The sequence below is a fragment of the Podarcis tiliguerta genome, assembly GCF_965153285.1.
Source record: "Podarcis tiliguerta genome assembly, chromosome: 16".
NCBI lineage: Eukaryota > Metazoa > Chordata > Lepidosauria > Squamata > Lacertidae > Podarcis > Podarcis tiliguerta.
The window spans coordinates 8,155,173-8,172,978 of record NC_139549.1 but is presented as its reverse complement, the minus strand read 5'-3'; the positions used below and the strand labels follow the sequence as shown (position 1 = coordinate 8,172,978).

Sequence of the window (17,806 nt, the reverse complement as noted above, 5' to 3'; positions counted from 1 at the left end):
GGAGAACATGAGGGAGGATTGACCACGCCTCTGTCGGGGAGCGAGGAAACGGTCGAGAGGAAGGTTGAAGGCTGCGCGCGCGCGCCAAGTTCAAATGTACAGGAGGGCGGCACTGTTGGCAGCCCGGATAGGGAGCCAGGTCCTAAAGCCCGACGAAGAGAGAGGGAGGACTCAGGGGGGTCAACGTCTGCGTCGGAAGAGTCCAGGAAGGAAGGAACCCCGGGGGGTAGCAGGACCCAGAGGAGAAAGGAGAGACGGAAGAGGTGGAGTAAGGCTAGAGTCTTAAACTGGTGTACAGGGGGCGGAGATTCAGACGGAGCTTCGCCGGTCTAGACCCTAGACGTAGAGCTGGGGCGCTGAGGCTTGGAAATGGAAACTATACTTCAATAAAGACTTTGTTACATTACTACCAGCTAGCGTTGGTCCTCTGTGAGCTGGGACCAGGAGCCAGCTCTGACAAGGCCCTTTAATTTCTGTGGGCTTACTCTGAATGGAATTGGATGCTACCCAAAATGTCCCCCTCCTCCTTCCAGCAAGGGCCCGGGACCTCTGGGGCCAAATGTGTCCTTCCAATCCTCTACAGCCCTCAGAACTGTCTGTAGGCCACACCCCCTCTCCCCAGACCACGCCTCCCAGCATCCCTGCTTTGCACCCTCCTTGAGTGCTTCTGCTTAGCTGAAGGATGGAGAGAGGTTTGGGGATGTATGTGTGGAAACCTCAGTTTTTCCCACTGACTGACCCATTGGTCAGGAGTTGGTTTGCTTCTTAGGGTGTAGGATCCTGCCTCCGCAAAACAGAGGGACTAGAAACTTTGGTTTGTGTTTCTTCTAAATGAAAGCTGGAAATGCAGAGAAGGGCCCCCCGGAATATCCTTGGCAGAGGTGGCGGCGGCCTAGAATCTCGGTTGCTTTAATCTTTGACTGTCTGTGTGGCAGGGGCAACAGCTGCAACCTCTTGGATACGTTATTGTCACGCATGGAGCAGTATGCCAACAACCTGGAGGAGCTGGTGGAGGAGCGCACACAGGCCTACCTGGAGGAGAAGCGCAAGGCAGAGGCCCTGCTCTACCAGATTCTGCCCCAGTAAGTCTGCCCCACACCAGTCCTCTACCAGTTTCTGTTAGCCATGCTCCTTCTGTGGAGCATCCATGTTCAGAAGCGGTATACACAAGGGCCCAGCCAATCAGCGCTCTGCACAGCCGAGCTGTTTCCTGCCTTCCCCAAGGGCCCAGCCAATCAGCACACTGCGCAGCCTGGCTCCGTTCTTTGCCTACCACAAGGGCCCAGCCAATCAGCGCTCTGCGTGGCCCATCCAATCAGCACTCCACACAGCCCAGCAGTTTAAAAAATGTTGTGGGAGCAGGTTTCCTTTGTGACTGATAACAAAGGCCAGCAAAACAGTCCGGTGCGTGCCCTAAACAGAAATAACTCGTGTTCTGCACAGGTCCCTGCTCTGAGCCCAATCTGCAAAAGAAGGCCTGTATATGCGATAGCTATACAGTGCGCCCCACTTCTCCAGTGGACACAAAATGAATCAGGTCCTAATTGTGGTTCATCAATCGGTGTGTGGAAATGCAGTGACGTGCGTTACTTTCCCTCTGGTGCAGCTCAGTGGCGGAGCAGCTGAAACGCGGGGAGACGGTGCAAGCAGAGGCATTTGACAGCGTCACCATCTATTTCAGCGACATCGTGGGCTTCACTGCCCTGTCGGCAGAGAGCACCCCCATGCAGGTAAATGGGTTGGGCCGAGGCAGTGGTTGCAGCTGCGGCGCCAAGAACAGGAGAAGGTGTTTCTAATAGGGACAGCAGTTCTTTTCCAATCCTCATTTTCCCAGACTTCAATTTTATTCTCCCCATTTCCACATCAATCTGCATTTTTTAAAACATATACCGTATTTTTCGCTCTATAACACGCACCCGGCCATAACACGCACGTAGTTTTTAGAGGAGGAAAACAAGGGGAAAAAATATTCTAAACGAAACAGTGGATGTATGATTTTTGTGGTTCATGCTGTGGCCACAGACATGTGATCTGACAGTGAGTTTGGGGTAGCCCAATGCAAAAATCCTGAGGATCCATGTGGATCCATGCTTTGTAACCACGTTTTAAGTGGGGAGGAAAGGAAAAGCACTCAAGGGACAAGGAGCACGTGTGGGGTGGGTGGAGAAGGATGCAGCTAATAATGCAGGAGAGGGGTTTAAGGGGAGAAGAATCACACGTGGGGTGGGTGGAGAAGGATGCAGCTAATAATGCAGGAGAGGGGTTTAAGGGGAGAAGAATCACACGTGGGGTGGGTGGAGAAGGATGCTGCTAATAATGCAGGAGAGGGGTTTAAGGGGAGAAGGAATACACATGGGGTGTGTGGAGAAGGATGCTGCTAATAATGCAGGGGAGGGGTATAAGGGGAGAAGGCTCCTCTCCCCTCCCACTTTGCTCCTTTAAAGCAAGCAGGCTCTGCTTTTCTCCCTCCTCCCCGCTCACCCCTGGCTTAGCGAGCTGAAAAACTTCGCTGCTATGTAGCGAGCTGAGTGGGGAGGAGAGAGGACAGAGAGTCTGCTTGCTTTAAAGGAACCAACCGGAAAGGAGCCGCTTACACTCGTGTAAGTGGCTCCTCTCCTCTCCCGCTTTGCTCCTTTAAAGAAGCAGGCTCTCTGTCCCTCTCACCTCCCCACTCAGCGGCTCTTCTCCCACTTTGCTGTTTCAAAGCGAGCCACGGAGGAGGGAAGGAAGGGGAACCATGGATCCTCTGCTCACGACTGCAGCAGATCCCCCCCGCCACCCGTAGGCATTCCCTCCATAACACGCACAGACATTTCCCCTTACTTTCTAGGAAGAAAAAAGTGAGTGTTATGGTGCAAAAAATACGGTATATAGAGAAAGAGAGTGAGAGAGGACTTTGCATTTTCTTTTTTGTTTTGTTTTTCATTTAGAATAGTTTTTTTATTGTATTGTATTATGAAAAAGCTTCAATAATATCTTATAATGACAGAATAAAAAAGAAAAAGGGGCCTGCTACTACTTGCCAAGAGTATGCCCCTTTAAGAAATGTTGCCACCCAATTTCATCCCCCTCAATCAAATGTTTTTTTCTTTTATTTTCTTTTCTTGTCACACTAAGTTACTCAACTCTCTGGCCATAAGAGAGTGTATGCCTTTTCGTACACAGTGCTTGCAAAATTCAGAAGTGTGAGTGTGAATCTCAAAGGATGGCTGTGTTTCGGTTTGTGTACTGTTTCAGAAAGTGGGAGTTGGGTAGGTTCACCTCGAAGTGTGAACTGAATTAAACTACCCCCTCCCCATCCCCGCAATACCTAGTTAATGGTATCCTGTCAGGAACCCTGGGTTTCAAACTCTGAAACTGTTAGGCTGAGCTAATGGCCTGCTCTTGGGCGTCTGTGCAACATCAGCACCTGGGGTTCCCCAGCAGTGTGGAGTGTCTGGACTGGGTAGGCAAGGGGTGGGAAACCTGAGGTCTGAGGGTGGCATTTGCCCTTGGCCTCATTTCATGTGGGTGGGGGCAGCATGCAGGGTGGGGACAGTGGGGAAGGGGTGGGGTGGGGTGAGAAACAGATGCACCAGTCCACTGGGTGAGGAAACAGGGAGGGAAGAGGGATGGCAGAAAAGAGGGAATGAGATGGGGAGAGAGAAGATCATGGTGGTTTGAGATGGGGGTACTTTCTGCTGGATTGTTTTGGGGTTCCCCAATTGTTTTGAGTTCCCCATCCCTCAGCTAGGCCTTGTATAAATACTAGGAGCCTGGTCTCCTGCCCTCGCTTGATCAACACAACAGGACCTCCTGCCTTTCTGCACTTTTGGCCCCAGCCTCATCCCTCAGTTGGCAGAGAGGGAATCAATTAGGTAATCAACGGCTACCGAGCCTTGCCCTCACAGGTGCTGTGGCAACTCAGGTAACCAGGACAACGGCGGTTAGCTCACGGAGGTAACAAGGGAAAGGACAGTAGGTGACCAAAACAGCAAAGCACTGGGAGGCACCAATCACCCGGGAGACGAGCGTGTCACGGAGGTGACTGGGTTGAGCAAGAGGGGAACAAATGTTCAGGTAATCTGGGGTGACTGAAAATTTCAGGAACGGAGAGGAACCGAAACGGACAGTCACCCATCCCTATTGAACACAGGTTCAATCGCCGGCATCCCTCAAAAAGAATCCTGGGAACTGTTTGTTAAGAGGGCTTGGAATTGTAGCTCTTGTTAGGTAAATTCAGCTCCGGTCCTCCGAGCTGATATGGCTCATCTTCACTTGAGCCCAGCAGAGTATAAAACACCCAGAGTCCGCAACAGAAGGATGAGGCAGATATGGCGACATTGCTACGCTTTATTACTAAGCTATGCTGAGAGCATACAAACATACATCTTGTCTCTGTGAGAAGCAGAGAGCAACTCCAACAAAGAAACGACAGTACAAGGAAACAGGAAACCAGGAAACGTCACATCCCGTCTCCCTTTCCCCTGGGAATCCAACAGTATCTGGACTGTGGAATGAAAACATAGTCCTGTGACTACCAGCAGCTGCTCAGTGAGGGAAACAGAAACCAACAGCTCTTTGAGGAGTAAACTACAGTTCCCAGAATTCTTAGAGGGAAGCCACATCCTTTAAAGATGTGGTGTGTCCATAGCCACAGTGGCCAACCAGACTCCTGTGGGAAGGCCCCAAGTATGTAAAATCATACTTCATTTGAAGCTGCAGAATCGAGAATCTTTTATCCCACCACCCTCCCCCCTTAGCACAATGTGGACCCAGCCCTGTCATTAAGATCAATCCCCTTTTACTTCTCATTCACAGGTTGTCGCTTTGCTCAACGACTTGTACACCTGCTTTGATGCCATCATTGATAACTTTGATGTCTACAAGGTGAGAGGTTCTTGGCCTGGCCAGCTTGAGGTTGCGGGGCAGCAGTGGCGTGCAGTGAAATTTTTCGTAGGGGAATTGTTTGGGCTAGAGGCATCAGCTTGTGAGGGAGATTGTGGAGTGTGGACGGACGTCGTGATGTCACTCATGTGAGCATCATGCTTCCCTAAACCAGGCAGAAGCTTCCTGGGCCTTGGTAAGGAGGTGTTTAGGGTTTTATACTGTAATACTCTAATTTGCTGGGAACATCTGGGGGACTAGCCCACATGCCACTGCGGGGCAGGGAGAGTGATTGGGCAGGGAGGGGATAAGCAAATGGGTTTGGCCATAAAGTCAATGGATCAGGTGACTGACCTGCAAGAGGGGGCATTTGATCTGTGTTGAGTGCACAGAAATGTTTCTCCCTTCCATGAATCTCTCTCCCTGACCGAACCCAAAGGGTGCTCATCAATGGTTCCTCTTCATCCTGGAGAAGAGTGACTAGTGGGGTGCCACAGGGTTCTGTCTTGGGCCCGGTCTTATTCAACATCTTTATCAACGACTTGGATGATGGACTCAAGGGCATCCTGATCAAATTTGCAGATGACACCAAACTGGGAGGGGTGGCTAACACCCCAGAGGACAGGATCACACTTCAAAACGACCTTGACAGATTAGAGAACTGGGCCAAAACAAACAAGATGAATTTTAACAGGGAGAAATGTAAAGTATTGCACTTGGGCAAAAAAAATGAGAGACACAAATGCAAGATGGGTGACACCTGGCTTGAGAGCAGTACATGTGAAAAGGATCTAGGAGTCTTGGTTGACCACAAACTTGACATGAGCCAACAGTGTGACGCGGCAGCTAAAAAAGCCAATGCAATTCTGGGCTGCATCAATAGGAGTATAGCATCTAGATCAAGGGAAGTAATAGTGCCACTGTATTCTGCTCTGGTCAGACCTCACCTGGAGTACTGTGTCCAGTTCTGGGCACCACAGTTCAAGAAGGACACTGACAAACTGGAACGTGTCCAGAGGAGGGCAACCCAAATGGTCAAAGGCCTGGAAACGATGCCTTATGAGGAACGGCTAAGGGAGCTGGGCATGTTTAGCCTGGAGAAGAGGAGGTTAAGGGGTGATATGATAGCCATGTTCAAATATATAAAAGGATGTCACATAGAGGAGGGAGAAAGGTTGTTTTCTGCTGCTCCAGAGAAGCGGACACGGAGCAATGGATCCAAACTACAAGAAAGAAGATTCCACCTAAACATTAGGAAGAACTTCCTGACAGTAAGAGCTGTTTGACAGTGGGATTTGCTGCCAAGGAGTGTGGTGGAGTCTCCTTCTTTGGAGGTCTTTAAGCAGAGGCTTGACAACCATATGTCAGGAGTGCTCTGATGGTGTTTCCTGCTTGGCAGGGGGTTGGACTCGATGGCCCTTGGGGTCTCTTCCAACTCTATGATTCTATGATTCTATCTGCCCAGGTGGAGACCATCGGCGATGCGTACATGGTTGTGTCGGGCCTCCCGGTGCGCAACGGACGCCTGCATGCCCGTGAGATTTCCCGCATGTCTCTGGCACTTCTTGAGACCGTCCGCAACTTCAAGATCCGCCATCGGCCGGACCAGCAGCTCAAACTGCGAATCGGGATCCACAGTGGTAAGAAATGAGTGGGAGCGTGAAAAGAGGGACCCCTTTAAGACACCTTGGTCATGGGCAGGACAGCCATGCTTGCTTCAACGCTGAGGTGGCTTAGGCAAAAACAAACAAACCATGGTTTGTTGTGACGTCTGATGTAGTGCTGTGATTTGATAAGCCTTGGTTTTGAGAGCAGCCGGCAAAAAAAACACACCAAAAAACCGGAATCTGAAGCTGGTTTGCAAACCACGGTTTAGGCAGTGTTTGGCTTTACATTCACACTTGGAGGTGTTTCTTCACCCTGATCTTGGAAACGTGTTCCTGGGATTCTTTGGGAAGAGAGAAACAGGAATTGCAATCGAATACTTCCTTTTGTGTTTGTAACAAAAATGATATACAGTCGTACCTTGGTTGTCGAACGCCTTGGTACTCGTACATTTTGGCTCCCGAACGCCGCAAACCCGAAAGTGAGTGTTCTGGTTTGCAAATGTTTTTTGGAACCGAAACCTATGACGTTGCTTCTGCGGCTACCGATTGAGTGCAGCAGGAAGCTCCTGCAGCCAATTGGAAGCCGCGCCTTAGTTTTTGAACGTTTTCGGAAGTCAAATGGACTTCCAGAACGGATTCCGTTTGAAAACCAAGGTACGACTGTCTGAGCGAATCAAAGGCTGGCTCGGTTGTCAGTGGGCTGGTTAGGATGTAGCACGGTTTGATAAACCGTGGTTTGCGCAATCTACAGTTCAGATTTGCCTTCCACGTATACAGTCAGAAGCATGGTTCACATGGTTTTGTCGTGAGGTCTGCACAAACTGATTTCGAGGGCGGAGAGGGCCTGATCCTGGCAATTCAGGGGAAAGTGGTGGGAGCGGCTGAGGCTGACGCATTTGGGTGAGGGGGCAGTGCCCCACCAGGCTCAGCCTGTCTCCACCTGCCTGCCTTTCTGCCTAACAGCCAGTCTAAGGGGCGGAGGGGGGGGGGAGGCGGCCTTGACTGGCAGCTTCCTCTTCCTCAGTCTCAGTGTAGAACTCAGCAGGGAAGAAGATGCCTGTCATTGGCTCTGGTTCCTTCTGCTATTGGGCTCTTCTGCCCCACCAGTCTTAATGGGCACTAGCCATCACTGGATGGGAGCTGAAAAGCTCCACACTCACGTGTCTTCATCCCATCCCCAATGACTGCTGTGTTTTGCTCCCCAAGGCCCTGTCTGTGCCGGAGTTGTGGGTCTGAAGATGCCTCGCTACTGCCTCTTTGGGGACACAGTCAACACAGCTTCCCGCATGGAGTCCAACGGGGAAGGTGAGCTGCTATTTTGGGTGGGGTGGGCAGGGGCAGGCGACCTTTGATGGCTTCACGGGCCAGATCCTTTTCACCATCTAGCCCCCGCCCCGTCACACAACTGGGTGTTCTGAATTTGGATTTTGAGATGCTGCGTGCAGCTTCCCACCTCACCTTTTTTCCCTCACCGATACGCTGTCACGGTGAAACTTTGGAACTTACTCATGCGGTGCTGGATGCCGACTGGGACGGCTTTAAAAGAGGCCCTCCCCACCTCACATGTATGCAAAGGTTTGGCTGAAACAGTGCAAACCCGCTAATTTTTTTTAAAAAAATAATATTTATTAAAAGTTTAAAGATTACAAAAAGAAGTGAGAAAAAGAAAAAAGAATAAACAATACAAATCAACGCATTACAATACATAGAAAAAAAAGAAAAGCAAAAGACACATCAAAACACAATTAAAAACACACCCAATATTTATCATTATCTTTCATTAACTTATTTCCTCGACCTCCTCACACCTCCCTTCCTTGTATTCTAGTTATTACTTATTTCAGCAAATCCTTTCCACCTTTCACTGTTTTCTGTCATTTAATTATCTTAATTTATTTTAACCTTATCTTACCATTAAAACCCTAAAACTTATTTGTACTTAACTCCTTATAATGTTTCTACTAAAGCCATGTAATTTCATTCCAACATTTTCCTAACATTCATTAATTTTACAATATTTCTCTAAATAAATTTTTACAAACCCGCTAATTTCTGTCTGCACCTTCCAGCTCTGAAGATCCACTTGTCAGGAACCACCAAGTCCATCCTGGAGGAGTTTGGGTGCTTTGATCTGGAACTCCGTGGGGATGTGGAGATGAAGGTGAGGAACTTGGCAAAGTTCTTCTGTTAACCTTTGCCTTTTCGCCTTTAAAGCTTGAGACCAGTCCGGGTACCCCAATATAGCCTAAGCGGGCACCAGGCGCCACTGAGTGTATCTATGCGCCAGATTTCTGTTCTTTGCCCTGGGGCGGCAGGTGGGGACATCGTGGTGGGTTTGGTGTCTGATGTCTGAACAGCCCTCCTGTCTCATCTCTCCAGGGGAAGGGCAAACTCCGGACCTACTGGCTGTTGGGGGAGCGTGTGAGCAGTACGCGGGGCTGAAGAGTTGCGGCCTTCCTCCGGGATTCCCAGGAGATCTCCTAACCCTCCTGTTTTCCTGAAGGCGGGTACGTCCGTCGTCTCTGCCCTGCCACCAAAGACCCTCTGTTTTCAGGGCACCCTCCGGGGGTCAGGGGGATCCCGGACTGAGCCCCCAGGACCCTACTCCCTTGGAGAATTCCCACCCTTCTCCACCTCGGGCCTTTTGAGCAGGTCAGCTACTCTGAGCCCCCAAAGACTGGACAGTGCACCTGTGGCCTGGAGCAGCCATCGCTACGGATGTGTGTCCCCTGTCTCCTTTCCCCCCGTTTCGCATCAGCTCCCTGTTGACCACGTCAACCAGACATAGTTGGGGTCCTTCACAATGCCTCATAGACTCAACAAACTGCACCAGCCCCTCCCTCTGTGTAAGCTGGTTGGACATCTGTGAATTTGGCATCTGGAGTGAGCACGTCTGAGCATCTCGCAAGACCTTGTGCCTGTATATGACCCGCTGCTGATTTCACACCCCGCCCCCTGAAAAAAAGCTCTAGCTTTATAATAAAATGAATGTATGCGTCACTCTCTGCCTTCCCTGAATAACAAGATGCGATCTGTAGAACCGTATCGAAAGTCCTTCCTCCGATGATGATCTCTCCGCCTCCCGCACCCCCCGGATACATATAATCTGGTTGTGATGACTTTGTCGCGGAGGGGGAATGGCACTCTGCACATGCTCAGAGGCACTTGTTATTGCTACCTCGCATATCGCTGGGAGTGAAAATAGACTATATTGTTAAAACGGGGCGTTTGTATGCATGTGTTGAGAGAGAGAGGGAGGTGTGGTTTCTGGAGCAAGTTATGTTAAGCAAGTTATGAAAAGCAGAGGTGGGGAGAGAAACGAGGGGAGGGTTGTTTTGTTTTTTGACTTAACCCTTTTCGCACGCACATTATGGCAAAAAAACCACCTTCCAGACGCTCTTTGCGTTGGAGGAAAAGCTGTTGTTGACACAAATGCCAGCTTCCACCCCCAGCAGTGATCATTTAGAAAGAGAGAGAGAGTTCATCAGGGCTATGATGTTTGGGGAAGCTACTTCCACCCCACTCCTCACCACACCATTTTACAAAAGCAATGACGCAGCTGCCTATGATTGTGATAACGGATTCAACCTATTGTGTAGTTCAGCCCTTTAAGAACTAACTGCTGGCTGGAGCTGGCCAGCATGAAATCCATCTTCATGCAGGGGACCGCGGGTGGGGGGGGGGGAGATTGTGAGTCTGCCGCCGTGAATAACGTAAATAAAGGCTGACATGTGAGCCCTTTCGGCGAGGCAACCTGTTTGGTCTCTTTGTGAGTTCCTGTTCTCTGGCTGCGCCTCCTGGAAGGAACCGCAGGAGCTGGGCCCCGGGGAAGGCAGTCTGGCCTTAGGTAAAGGTAAAGGTAGCCCTGCCCGTACGGGCCAGTCTTGACAGACTCTAGGGTTGTGCGCCCATCTCACTCAAGAGGACGGGGGCCAGCGCTGTCCGGAGACACTTCCGGGTCACGTGGCCAACGTGACATCGCTGCTCTGGCGAGCCAGCGCAGCACACGGAAACGCCGTTTACCTTCCCGCTAGTAAGCAGTTCCTATTTATCTACTTGCACCCTGGAGTGCTTTCGAACTGCTAGGTCTGGCCTTACTACTTAACAACACTCTGAAAAAGCAGCTGTTTGTAGGAATACGAGCGGTCTCCCTGCAGTCTGGCCTTACTACTTAACAACACTCTGAAAAAGCAGCTGCTTGTAGGAATATGAGCGGTCTTCCAAATTTCACACAGAAAGGAAGCGCCCTCTCCACTCCTGGGGACTGCCAAGGCATGAACTGGAAACCAGAACTGGTGTTGGCCCCAGGCATCTTGGGATAACTGTCAGAGCTCACCACTGACGACTGGCCCGGGGGTACTCTCTTTTTTTCTTTTTCTTTCTTTTAACAATCAGTTCAGTACTCTGAGCAACACTGGCAAGCTGGGACTGCCTGGCATTTCAAGTTCCTACAATGCCTCCAAAGACATTAGGAGCATCGGAGGGAATTGAAACTGCAGCCACACACATACAATAGCAAAATAAATAATTGTAGGGAAAGGTGGACCAGTCACCTGGCTTGGCCTTCCTGTACTCCTGATTTCCAGTCCCTTGGTGCTGCTTTAAAAGAACAACAACAAAATTTAAAAAATGCCAGGAGATCCAATCTCAAGATCCGTGCCAGATCTATACGTACAAAGCGTTTCATCACTCGAGACCCTAACATATTTTACGTCAGTCATCCCATCGTACGGTGTGCATGGCAGGGAACTACGTTTTTTTTATTATTTAAAAAATTCTTTTAATCTCCTGCCTGTTGCCTCCAGGAGAAAAAAAGCCGGATGTGGCTACGAGGAAAGGGTAATTAACAGATCGGCCTCTCATTTCCTCTGGGCTGCTCACAATCTTACGACTTAGTGTCTTGCATCAAATTTATTTCCCCTTCGTACGCGGAAAGAACAGTTGATACCTTAGAACCATGAGTCACGACCGAGGAGCGTGAAAACGACACAGGCGGCTTGGAAAGGAAAAGACCGATATTTTATTTTGATGGAGCGTCTGCTTCAGTTTTCCTGTGTAAACAACCAAGAGTCTTACAGCACTTTATAAAAACCAGCATGTGAATTATATGGTGCATAATATTGCTTAAGCCCAATTGAACACAAGTAGACATGCATAAAATTGCATTATTAGATTTATTTATTTTTAATTACCCGGAAGGAACTGTTGTGGAGTTTCCGTGTAAATACCGTATTTTTTGCTCTATAAGACTCACTTTTTCCGTCCTAAAAAGTAAGGGGAAATGTGTGTGCATCTTATGGAGCGAATGCAGGCTGTGCAGCTATCCCAGAAGCCAGAACAGCAAGAGGGATTGCTGCTTTCACTGCCCAGCAATCCCTCTTGCTGTTCTGGCTTCTGAGATTCAGAATATTTTTTTTCTTGTTTTCCTCCTCCAAAAACCAGGTGCGTCTTGTGGTCTGGTGCGTCTTACAGAGTGAAAAATACGGTATGTGTGTGTGTGTGTTGTGCGAACGAAACTGAATTTGGGATCATTGAGATCAGATAAAGGGCTTCTTCACGCAGTGCATAAACTATGGAACTCGCTTCCACAGGAGGTTGCGATGGGTTGGATGGTTTTATTTTATTTTAATTCTTTTTTATTTTTATCTTCCCATCCCATCTGCGATATTTTTCTCCTTTCATATCATAATCGTAACTCAGTAATCTCTCATTCTTTCTGTTGCTCATACTTCAAACCCTGCTCACGAATTCACCATATCATAGCATTTCTTTAAATAGTCCTGAAAAGGCTTCCATTCTTAATTGAAACAATCCTAGTCACATTCTCTTATTTTAGCAGTTAACTTTGCTGATTCATCACAGTCCATCACTCATCCATTCTTCTTTGGTGGGAGTTTCTTCACCTTTCCATTTCTGAACGTAAAGAATCCTAGCTGCTGTAGTTACATACATAAACACCTTAACCATCTTTTATTTGGAACTTCTGTCCCTATAATCCCTAGCAGAAAAACTTCAGGGTTGTTTTGCATTTTGTCTTTTGTATAGACACGTCAAGCATCTTTTTTTTAACCTCATCATATATTATTTCCCAAAATACCCTCGCTTTCTTACAAGTCCACCAACACAAGGGAAAAAAGAGCTACCTGTTTGTTTGCACTTCCAGAAGTTATTAGGAACCTTCTTATACATTCTAGATAGTTTATCAGGGGTTAAATACTGTCTGTGCATCATTTTCATAGAGTTATCTTTTAAACCACAGTGAGCAGTCCAGTATACCTGAAGGAGCGTCTCCACCCCCATCGTTCTACCCGGACACCGAGGGCCTTCTGGTGGTTCCCTCACTGCGAAAAGCCAAGTTACAGGGAACCAGGCAGAGGGCCTTCTCGGTAGTGGCGCCCGCCCTGTGGAACGCCCTCCCACCAGATGTCAAAGAGAACAACGACTACCAGACTTTTAGAAGACATCTGAAGGCAGCCCTGTTTAGGGAAGCTTTTAATGTTTGATGCATTATGGTATTTTAATATTTTGATGGAAGCTGCCCAGAGTGGCAGGGGAGGCCCGGCCAGATGGGCGGGGTATAAATAAATAAATAAGAATTGTTGTTGTTGTTATTATTTCCTATCAACCCTCCAAGATTAGGTGGTTTTAGACAAAAAGTGGATTAGACAAACAGGGAGGAGAAGGCTCTATCAACAGCTACTAGTAGCCACTAGTAGCTGCTTCCACGGTCGAGGGCAGCAGAGCTTCTGCATACCACTTGCTGGAAACCATAGGAAAAGAGAGCGCTCTTGTGCTCAGGTCCTGGTTATGAGTTTCCCACAGGTATCTGCTTGGTCCCTGTGAGAACAGGAGGATGGACTACAGTAGAGAGCCAGTGTGGTGTAGTGGTTAAGAGCGGTGGACTCGTAATCTGGTGAACTGGGTTCGATTCCCCGCTCCTCCACATGCAGCTGCTGGGTGACCTTGGGCCAGTCACACTTCTCTGAAGTCTCTCAGCCCCACTCACCTCACAGAGTGTTTCTTAACATCTGGAGCGTGCCAGGTGGGGAAGGCTGATCTGCAGATATGTTAAGTGGATAGTGTGTTGGACTAAGAACTTGGCAGACCTGTGTTCAAATTCCTACTCATCTCATGAATCTGATTGTGTGAGGCCTTGGACCCATCTTACGAACTTTGGAAGAGCTTTCTGGATCATCTAGTGACCAACATCTCACTGCGTCCAACCAGATGCCTGTACAGTGGTACCTCGGGTTACATACGCTTCAGGTTACAGACTCCGCTAACCCAGAAGTAGTGCTTCAGGTTAAGAACTTTGCTTCAGGATGAGAACAGAAAATGTGCTACAGCGGCAGCAGGAGGCCCCATTAGCTAAAGTGGTGCTTCAGGTTAAGAACAGTTTCAGGTTAAGAACAGACCTCCGGAACGAATTAAGTACTTAACCCGAGGTACCACTGTATGAAACCCAGGCACAAAGGCACTCCTAAACTCCCTTAAAGGATTGTTGTGAAGATAAAAGAGGAAGAGCTCCTTGAAGGAAACTCCTCGCTTATTCGACATCTCGTTTTCCGTTTGGCTTTTAAGCCACGAATGTGGTTTGAATTAGAGACAGAAATATGTCAATCAGGGCTGGCGGCTGAGTTTTATATAACGGTCTCAGACAAAATTATAGCATGCTATGTAAGGATGATAAATGAGTCCTTGCAAATTGGGAAAACTGCCCACGCTGTGGTCAGAGGCAGTCGTAAAGGTGCTTTCAAAGGCAGGGAAAGTTATGACAATCCCACGGCCTCGTAGGCCAATCTCCCCAGTAAACCGGGATACAGAAATATGGAGCGCTATATTAGCAAAGAGGCTAAATAAACCAAGAGATATGTAGAACGAGACCAAAAGGCTTTATAAGGAACGGAAAACGACGATCAGCATATCAGGAAAGCTACAGATAGTATCGAGATATGCCCAAAATGGGGTGGTGGAGACCGTCCAATCTTCCTCTTTTTAGGTGCAGAGAAAGCCTTTGACAGAATCAGATTTTTTTTTACCAAGAATATTTAGGAGGTGCTTTTGAAAAATGGGTTGATATGCTTGCTTTATTCCAACACGGTGTTCTGGCCTGGAGAAAACTATGAAATGATACAATGGTCTAACTTCAGATATATGAAGATCTGTCACATGGATGGTGGAGCAAGCTTGCTTTCAGCTGCTCCAGAGAGTAGAACTCAAATCAATAGATTCAAATGGCAAGGATGGAGATTCTGACTAAACGTTGGCAAGAACTTTCTGAGGGTTAGAGCTGTTCAGCTGTGAAGAGTGGAATCTCCTTCCTTAGAGGTTTTTAAACAGAGTTCGGATGCTCACCTGTCAGGGATTCTTCAGCTAAGAGTCCCACATTGCAGGGGTTTGAAATAGATGACTCTCAGCTCTACAATTCTGTGATTCTAGTGTATGCCAACAAAATTTAAAGAGGAACAAGGCGTGATGATTGCCCTTTATTGCCATTGTTGTCTGTATTCAGTAGGTAGTTACATTATGTAATTTCTTTAATATAATGAGATCTGTAAGAAAGTCATACCACATTTCACGGTAAGTTAGTACACCATTTGTTAGTTTGCTTCGAAAAATTGTGATGATGAAAATCTGCATTCTACGCCTATAACCAGAAGCTGTCTCTGAGCTATATAAAGGTAAAGGTACCTCTGCCCGTACGGGCAAGTCTTGACAGACTCTAGGGTTGTGCGCCCATCTCACTCAAGAGGCCAGGGGCCAGCGCTGTCCGGAGACACTTCCGGGTCACGTGGCCAGTGTGACATCCCTGCTCTGGCAAGCCAGAGCCGCACACAGAAACGCCGTTTACCTTCCCGCTAGTAAGCGTCCCTATTTATCTACTTGCACCCGGGGGTGCTTTCGAACTGCTAGGTTGGCAGGTGCTGGGACTGAACAACGGGAGCGCACCCCGCCGCGGGGATTCGAACCGCCGACCTTTCGATCGGCAAGCCCTAGGCGCTGAGGCTTTTACACACAGCGCCACCCGTGTCCCCTGAGCTATATACAGTATATATTTTTTGTTGCTATTATGGTTGCTTCAAGACTGGATTATTGCAATGCGCTCTATGTGGGGCTTCCCTTGTGCTTGATACGGAAGCTGCAGCTGGGGCAGAATGCTGTGGCATGATTGCTGACCGAAGCGAGGAACCTTGTTAGGATCTAAAACCTCTGCTCAGAGATCTGCACTGCTTGGTGTTTTGCAACCGGGGCAAGTTCAAGGTGTTACCATTAGTACACAAACCCCTTTACAACTTGCAAGATCGCCTTGCCCCATGGCATGCCTGTTATGTACTGAAGTTCTCACCCTGGGCCAGCAAGGGGATACTGTAGATAGTTTTCACTCAGGTCCACATATGCAAATAAGGAATTGAAAGTGACGTTCAGTGATTGGATAGTTACAGAAAGTTGTTACTGTTGCATTGTAGTGGAGCAGGCTGGCTGAACCCTTCAGTTCAGTTCAGTTCTGGCCTCTGAATAAACAAGAGCTGTGTGAAGAATCGCCTCTTAATTACCTCGTATGGGTCAGAGAGATATTATTGTCGGCCATCTTCCAATGCGCCACCTGGTGGCCCCCCCGCCCAATTGACCACTTCAATCGGTGCAACTGGCGTTGTTCCACATACCTATTCTGCATCGGTAAGAATCCAGTCTTTTAGTGTGGTGGAGTCTACACTTTGGACCTCCCTGCCTATTGACACCAGGCAGGCAACTTCGCTGTATTCTTTTCGGTACCTGCAAAAAACATTTTTGTTTAGGCAAGCACAAGCCTGCCTAAATATCTGCAATGCTAATGTGTTGTTTTCAGCTCATTGCTGGTTTTTAATTTTCTGAATGTTTTTATTATTATAATTTTATTGTTTTATTCTTTCTGCAAACCACTTTGAGGTGTGTGTGTTGGGTTTTTTTAAAAAGAATCAGGCAGGATGTGAATATTGTGAAATAAATAAAATAAAAAGATGTCAACTGTCAGGCGTGGAGAAACTTTCACCCTCCAGGCGTCGCAGAACTACATCTCCCATCATCCCTTGCCATTGGTCACGCTCGCGGGGGCTGATGGGAGTTGTAGTTGAGAAACAACCAGGCGGCCAAACGTTTCCTCACACCCGTGACCTCCCGAGCGCAACTTACTCGGGAGTAAGCACGCACGGCACTCTTTGTGTTCGTGGGGAGTTACTTTGGAGTACTTATAAAAAAGGCCGAGGAGGACGACGAGGCCCAACGGGCGCCCTCAGAGGAAGAGGCGGGGAGGGAGGGGCCTTCGCCGGACAGCGCGGGAAAACCAAGCCGCCGACTCAAGATGCGGAGGGCGCATGCGCGAGGGAACACTGCGACGGGGTGAGCGCCTCGCTGCTCGAAGCCCGTCCAGAAGCAAGAGCGGGAGGAGGGCCGCTGAGGGCGAGCTACCATTGCGCCTGCGCAAGACGGGCGGGACGCCGAGAGCGCCTTAGGCCTCGAGTCGCGCTGCCGTTGGGCTGCTTTGCCTCGCGCCGCTCTCACCCTTCCTTTCCCCTTTTCCCCGTATAGACTTAAGAAAATGAAGACTCGAATACACAAGTCCTCGCGTTCTAGCTTCCGGGTTCGCTGTGGATTTTCTCCTGGCTAAATCCTACTGCAGTCAGAAAAGCGGATTTATTTTTTGCATGGGGCAGAATTTCCAAACCGTCCGATCTACACTAAATTGGGCAGATCTTGGGTGTATATATTGCGTGCATAACAATGCCCATTGCCCTATTTTAAAATGCTGTCCAAGCTAGACTTTTAAACATCATCTCCCTTCAGAGGTGGTGGACCTTTTAAGCAGAGGTTAGATGGCCATCCGTCACGGATACTTTAGCTGAGATTCCCGCATTGCAGGGGGTTGGACTAGATGACCCTTGGGTCCCTTCCAGCTCTAAGATTCTATGATTCTATATAATGACAGTTCTGCAAGGTAGACCTCATTGAACTCAGTGGGGATGAACTCCGGAGTAGGCATGGAAAGGATTGTGCTGCAACTTTGGGGAATACACAGCAAAGTTGTTGTAAGTCTCTCCCTCGTATCGTATATGAATGAGGAAGCATGAATGGAGTACACGCCAGGGTTATTGTCTCAGTCTCACCCGTAACTGCAATATTAACCATGTGGGGACTACCCTGCCAGGTTGTCGTCTCTCTCTCTCTCTTTGGTGCCTTCCACTTTGAACCTATTAAAGGGACCCCTGACCATTAGGTCCAGTCGTGACCAACTCTGGGGTTGCGGCGCTCATCTCGCTTTACTGGCCGAGGGAGCTGGCGTACAGCTTCCGGGTCAT

General features: G+C 48.6%; 1 protein-coding gene across 2 annotated transcripts in view; it reads left to right on the top strand.

Moving 5' to 3' along the window:
- The window catches only part of NPR1 (natriuretic peptide receptor 1), a 73,994-nt gene extending 64,521 nt beyond the window's left edge, over nt 1-9,473 (top strand). For both annotated transcript variants that reach the window (XM_083416498.1, XM_083416497.1), the window contains 7 exons: nt 936-1,082; nt 1,607-1,730; nt 4,801-4,869; nt 6,332-6,506; nt 7,680-7,778; nt 8,543-8,634; nt 8,853-9,473. In XM_083416498.1, coding sequence (XP_083272624.1) covers nt 936-1,082; nt 1,607-1,730; nt 4,801-4,869; nt 6,332-6,506; nt 7,680-7,778; nt 8,543-8,634; nt 8,853-8,915 — 769 coding nt within the window. In that variant the 3' untranslated portion in view covers nt 8,916-9,473. The remainder of the gene's footprint in view (nt 1-935; nt 1,083-1,606; nt 1,731-4,800; nt 4,870-6,331; nt 6,507-7,679; nt 7,779-8,542; nt 8,635-8,852) is intronic.
- Nucleotides 9,474-17,806: the final 8,333 nt, after the last annotated feature.